Below are 6855 nucleotides of genomic sequence, written 5' to 3'. Positions count from 1 at the left end.
CATAAATTTAAATAAAGATATTTTTCCTTTTAAGCCTTGTGAGAATCGCGTGATATATTTAATTAACCAATAGTAATTTCTGAGTTTTCCCTCTTTTCCCTAAATAGAGACATTTTAGGATTTTTTGCAAGATTTTCCCTACCAGAAAGACTGTTTGCTGATGGAGTAAACATCACTTCTTCGCTCCCACTCAACTAAGAATGATCAAATAAAAGTTACTCTGATTTAATTAAAATCCTGTGTCTGTTTCCCTGCTCGGTCCGACTGCATCATTTTACATATATATATATATGCTACTGTGAATAACCAAAATTGGTGGTTGTTGATTTCTACCGGGGATTGAATTTTTAAAAGTCAAATGCCACTGCCCAGTATGCATTTAACCTGTACTCCGAACACTGATGTTGCTCCTAATCTATTCTCAGCAGATATTAAAATATTGAATAAATACAATGATATCAACAAATAAATTAATATCAAATCAGATATAAGAAATATTTTGGACATTCACCAAAGCAACTATGTGATTGTTGATATTCATAGGTGAAAGTTAATCCTTTGACGGTAAGGGAAACGGGCAGTTTTCTTTACTTAATTCACGCAGTCTTATGGGTAAACAGCAGTCGAAAGTGGCAGCTGTTTTCCCCCTTGTTCTTCCAAAAATGTCACCCTTCTCTGGCGATGCTGTAGATAGCTTGCCTCACACGTTTTAAAGTAGTATTTGTAGTGCATAAATAGCAGTTTTTAGGTACTTTAAAGTAATTAATAAATGATAATTATTTAATAGTGAATTATAAATTATCATAATCAATTATATAAATAATAGTAGTTAATTATAAATATAAGACAAATATTAAATTGAAAGGACTAAATAAATGCAACTAATGTAAAATTTTATGAAGCATTTAAATGCAGTAATTACCTAAAAATATTTTTGTACACGCTATAAAAAAATTACAGTAATTACATAAAAATCTTTAACAATCATAATCATCATCATAATTATCTAACTTTCGCTTTAGAGCCATTTTACTTTACAAACACCCTAAAAAACGTGCCAAAATACACATAAAAAGAACAAGGTAAAAAAAAAAAATTCCCCTTCATTATGAAAAGAAATTCATGGAACCCCTACTGCCATCTGTAGACAGTAAAACTAACTACATTTCACGAGTAGGATTCGTTTGTAACATGATCAATGCAGAATAATAATAATGGTGAGCGAGCTCAGCTTGTCAGTGCGCATTGGGGAAAAATTTCACTACGTGAGTAGTGCTCGTTTCTAACCATTTCGGTCGAAATCTTGCTCCCGAGTGGAACTCGTTTGTGTGCATTATGAAGCACGATTTGACTGCGAGCCAAACTCGTTCATAACCATCAAAGGGTTAACGTTCTCTTATTTTGTTCATTCTTGGTAGCATATATATATATACAGTGAACTTCCGATTATTTGCGGGTGAATTATCAGCTTTGCAAGTCATCCACACTTCACTTTTTTTTCTTTGGAATGATGAATTATATAGCATTTAGAATTGAAAATAAATTTATAGAGCTGGAACTATTTTAGGAGTTTTGAGTACAACACTCTAGCAAACATTCATGTTCGTAGCCCAGGTGTTTAGAATTAATCAAATAATGGGTCTGCATGTAAATATTGCAGCTTCAAGTTCTTACTCATTGAAATATGTATTTAATTTTTTATATATCATTCAATGAGCATTGGAGTTTTTTTGTTGTTGTTAGAATTTATTTTAAAATGAACTTTTTTATTGCGTGATATGATTAAGAAAAGAAGTTTTTCCCCAGTGTTTATATTTTTTTGATAAAAAAGGGAAGAAAGTATTAGTTTATAGAAAGTATATCAATAGTGTACCTGCTGGGTAAGTGGCCCTCCACTCAAAAAGGTTCACTCAAAAACGTCCCATATCCGGACGCCCCTTTTCGGAAGGGTCGATTTCCCGGACACTTTTTAACAATCAAAATAAACAAACATATCTTCGTCTTCCCCTCTCTTTAAAAAAAAGAGGTCTTTTGACATGATTTCTCTTTTTCTAGCTTGCACTGAACCTCTGATTTATGCATCGAACCCATAAATCACCAGAAAGGGGAAGTGAAGATCTACCAAGACCATTGAGTGACCGTTAGTGACGCTCCTCCCTTGGAATGTAGGAAAAAGAGGGAGATTTGTTTTCAAAAGACTGCAACTGAGTCCCCCCCCCCCCTCCTTTCCCATGCAGGTGGCTAGTAAAAGAGGCATTTCCTGGAACCTTTTTATTGAAAGAAGAAATACTGTGGAAAAGGGTAAACGGGGCAAGCGTTAAGGTGGAGGGGGAGTCAAAATGGAAAATTTGAATAGGTCTAAAAGGATATACGTCCTTGAGAAACAAAACATTCGTTCTTCCCCATACCATGTAATATTTAGGAGGCGGGGGAAAAAGGGGGTAACATTCTCTCTTTAGCAGATTCTTTCAGTCATAGAAGAAAAAATAAAGAGAACCCGATCAGCGTGCCCCGCCTTTATGCTTGATTGATAGCCAATGATTGGAGAGAAAACAATAATTTGTTACTTCCCCACCCTCAACTTAAATGATCTCCTCTTTACACTTATTTTCTTTCACAAATAAGGAGGAAATGAATTTTTCTCCTCCACCTACCCACCTTAATGAATGACGGGAATTTCCCTTTCTTGCTTGAATCATTCTAGTTAAAAATGGCGGATTATTATTTTCATATGTCAATTTTTTTTCGTTTTCTATATTTTAAGCAATAATATTTTTTTTCTAATATTTCATATTTTATTGATTAGATATTCTAATACTAAAACATTATTCCCCTTAAAAATAATGTTTATTTATTTTTTGCTTCTTAGATTTAGATCATTTTAAGCTTTGTTCCAGAATGACATGAATTTCCCCTTCCTGCTTGAATCGTTCTAGTTCAAAATGGCGGATTAATATTTTCATAACTGTTAAATTTTTTTCGTTTTCCATATTTTCAGCAATAATATTTTTTTTCTAATATTTTATATTTGATTTAGATATTCTAATGCTAAAACATTGTTCCCCTTAAAAATAACGTTTATTTATTTTTTGCTTCTTAGATTCAGATCGTTTATTAAATCATTTTAAGCTTTGTTTACCTTGGGGGTCTATTATACGGAAAAATCTATTATACGGACTTCTGGAAGTCCCACCGATTCCGGATACGCGACTTTACACTGTAAGTGCAAACAATGCTTTAAGTTACGAAACCAGATGCAAAAGTACTCTGATACAGATTCAGATTCTCGACCCTCAAAGTATAGTAAGTTGCTACGATTAGTAAATTAGGATCCTTTTATTTTAATCAGGAAAACTATTTGGTTGTTAGGAATCATTATCAATTACACAAATATCATATGATTCAAGAGTAGTGGCTTTCAAATGTATTTTGCTTAAAATACTTAAAAAAATAAACTTGCAAAATAAGGAAATATTTTTCTAAAATTGAATAACTACCAGACTTAATTTTTTTTATTATTATTCGCTTTTTCTCTTTTACAATGAGATTTTTACTAATAAACAGGTAATGCAAGAGGCGAGTTTGTGGTTTGATTTAAGAAACAATTGTAAAAGTAAGCAAGCCCAATTTGTAGCCAAAACAGTAATAGCTTACTGTATATTATAATTTAGAATTTAATAAAATATCTGAATGTGGAAAGGTTTTTTTTTAGGTCATGTAGATACCAGAACTTTCACTCGATCTAAAAAGACTGTCGATCCAGATAGACAAACTAATGAAAAACATAGTTCAAGTAGACCTCGAAGCTCTGATTCCTTATCTAGTTGCCATATTCTGGAATTTGCCAGTGATGTTGAAGAAGTGGCGCGTATGCAAGAAGAAAGTAAGTTATTTTGGTAAAATTAATATTTATATAAAATATCTGATATCGATGAAATTAATAAATTTTTAATTGTTTGAATCTATTTCTTTTTTAGGTTTACGTAATAGTTCACCTTTTGGCACTCCTAAGCGTGGCTCATGTAAGTAAACAAACTGTTACTCTAATATAGAGATCAATATTCTCAGGAACCTAAGCTTAGCTTATAGCAGTTTGCTGTAACAATTTTTCTCAGTTGGAAAAGTTGTAAAGCTAGGGTCATTTTCAATACGAAAATACATTCAAGTGATTTCCCCAATATTTGGCTAATTTTTTTTTGTTTTGTTTTGTTATAAGGTGTCATCCCCAATACTACCACAAAGCAGCAGTGATTGAATTGTGATTAGTGCTAAGAAACGTCACAATTTTCAGGGGTCTGTCCAGACATTTTGTGAAAGGTCCGTTTTTGTAAAATTGTGAAAAAATTGCTCGTAATTTGCGAATATAAAATAAACGTTAAGTCACATTCTTTCAACCAGGGTCCGCTTTTGTGAATCTGGGCAAATAGGATCCGTTATTGCAAAAAAACTTTCTCAAGGAGTTTTTAAATTGTAAAGACATACAAGATTATGCTCAACACTGTAAAATTATAGTTAAAGAAATTAAATTTTAAGAAATAAACAGCAATTGCCGCTACTAAATTAGCGATTCAACATATAAATATTTGGTATTTAGCCTATACTGCTGAACGCAGAATATTCATTTCGGACGAATAAAGGAAGAAGCGTCTGCCGAAAACAAAATTTAGTTCATATACATCTGTCTTTCTCCCCCCCTTCCTGGGAAGGGTTTATTCGATTAACAAAACAATAATGAAGATAAACAAATTTGTAAAGGGTCCGATTAAAAGATAAATTATTTTGTGAAGGGTCCGTTGTCAAGTTAAAAAATTTTGTGAAGGGTCCGTTAACGGACCCAAATTTCTTCTAAACAGACCCCTGATTTTAAATCTGTAGTATGTATATAGACATGAAGGATGGCAATATTAGTTTTTTTTCTTGTTTTTTTTTACAACATATTGCATTATAAATTTTTTTTAATAAATTGGCATTAATTTTACATCCAAGCTAAAAAGAAAAAAAAAGGAAAGTAAGCTAAAAAAAAAGGGGGGGTTTTATGAAAATTTGGTAGCCCTACATTTTATCATTGTCCTATTATAAATGAAATCAAATCAAAGATACTTTTTTCATGAAGTAATTTTTAATTATTCAGGTTTGCAACTTTCGGGTTGCAAATAACATTAATAAAGCCATCAGAGCTTTAAGTAAACCATTCAATATGATTCCTGCTCACACCATTAAACCTCCTCTGTCATAATCGTCTAATTCTCAGACAATGGACAATTACAGCATCTCTTAAATTTTTTAATTTACAACCCTAACTTATTGGAAATTCTGTCCTGAATCCAAAAATCTAATTGTTATTTTTCTCCAATGTTTATTTATTTAATTATTAATCATTTAAATTGCTCAAAAAGGTCTCCATAAGTGATGCAGTCAAAAACGATCCCTGATTAATTATGATGTCACGTGCTGTATGGAAATATGCCTCCTCTATCAGCTAAGGCTATTGCAATGCTCTTAGTGTTTTGATATCACTTATATCGTATGAACATCCTTTGTTCTTTGAAATTATTCGAAAAAAAATTTGTGAAATAAATTTACGGTTTTGAAAGTGTGTGCAAAATGGAAGAAGAAATTTAAAACTTCAAACTGTTTATTTATCACTAAAATAGCTGAAGAAATGGTTACGCAGCTCTTCACAGGGAATCAACATCTCTTGGCTTAAAATCAGTGGTTTTAAAATTCATAGAAAATGTTTTCTTTCACTTATTTTTTGGTTGAAACAATGCTTCTTTACTTAATTACTATAATGAAATTACTTAATTACTATAAGAAATAATTACTTAATTAAAATCAGTTGTAAATTGGATAGNAAGTAACGAAGTACAAGTAAAAGTACGTACTTTTTACTTGTACCGGCGGTACAAGTAACGAAAGTAAAAGTACTGCCATATATGGATATAGGGGTGATGATTTTATTATTCGGTGCTGCATTAAAACAAATCAGTGTTTTCATAAATCTAGTCCATTAAATAATTCTATTCATCATCGTTACAATCTATGTGCTAATGTTCAAAAATTCTGGTAATGTAATTTAATTTTGCCTTTTTTTCTTAACTAGAGTTGAAGGATTTTCTTTAACACTTAAACATACCATAACCAGTCTAACAACTGTTTAAGAACTTTTGCATCTAAAATGCGCTTATCATCTTATTGTTTTAACACATTTGACTTTATGACTTTTTCTAAGAATTATATACAGTTAATATTCTATTATTTATTTATTTTTGTGTTTTGTTTGTTTCGAATAATACTTGCCGTATACCAATTTCTACCACAACTGGTAATTTTTCCGGAAGAACAATTTATTGCTTTATAAGGATATCGGATCTGAAATTACGATGTAATGTGTGTTCAACATGCTGCATTTGATTAGTTGCACATTTCTGCAAAGACTTACGTAATTAGTTCAATCAGAATAACTGTGAATTAAAATTTCCAGAAAGTACCTAAAATTTTAGATTGGCATTTTTGTGTAAGAAAAAGTGACAAAAACTAAATGTTTTGGTAAGTAGCTTATATTTTATTTTGATAGCTTTATTTCATTTCTAACTATTAATTTTTACCCAGAAAAATTTTCGAAACAAGACAGCACAAGTTCTTAGAAGAAATAATATTAATTACAAGAATAATTATAAGAATTATAGAAATAATAATAAGGAGAAGAAATATGTTTGCGGAAAATGTACAATGGAAACCCCCTGTATATGTAAAAAGTGCGTTGAGGAATGAATTAAAATTTCTTATTCTTTGTGTTTGTAATACATAAAATTTGGCAATATGCAATTTTGTTTAATTATAATAAAGTTTTTT

The 6855-nt window shown here is 31.0% G+C and overlaps 1 protein-coding gene across 1 annotated transcript in view; it reads left to right on the top strand.

Moving 5' to 3' along the window:
- Nucleotides 1–6855, top strand: part of LOC107439756 (SLAIN motif-containing protein 2) — a gene marked incomplete in the record, with an annotated part of 46784 nt that overhangs the window by 6827 nt on the left and 33102 nt on the right. The window contains 2 exon segments of the mRNA XM_043054868.2: nucleotides 3713–3883; nucleotides 3978–4022. Of these exon segments, the coding sequence (XP_042910802.2) occupies nucleotides 3713–3883; nucleotides 3978–4022 (216 nt within the window).

This window comes from Parasteatoda tepidariorum, chromosome X2, assembly GCF_043381705.1.
Source record: "Parasteatoda tepidariorum isolate YZ-2023 chromosome X2, CAS_Ptep_4.0, whole genome shotgun sequence".
NCBI lineage: Eukaryota > Metazoa > Arthropoda > Arachnida > Araneae > Theridiidae > Parasteatoda > Parasteatoda tepidariorum.
Note: the sequence above shows the minus strand (reverse complement) of the source record. Positions and strands in the feature narration are given on the sequence as shown.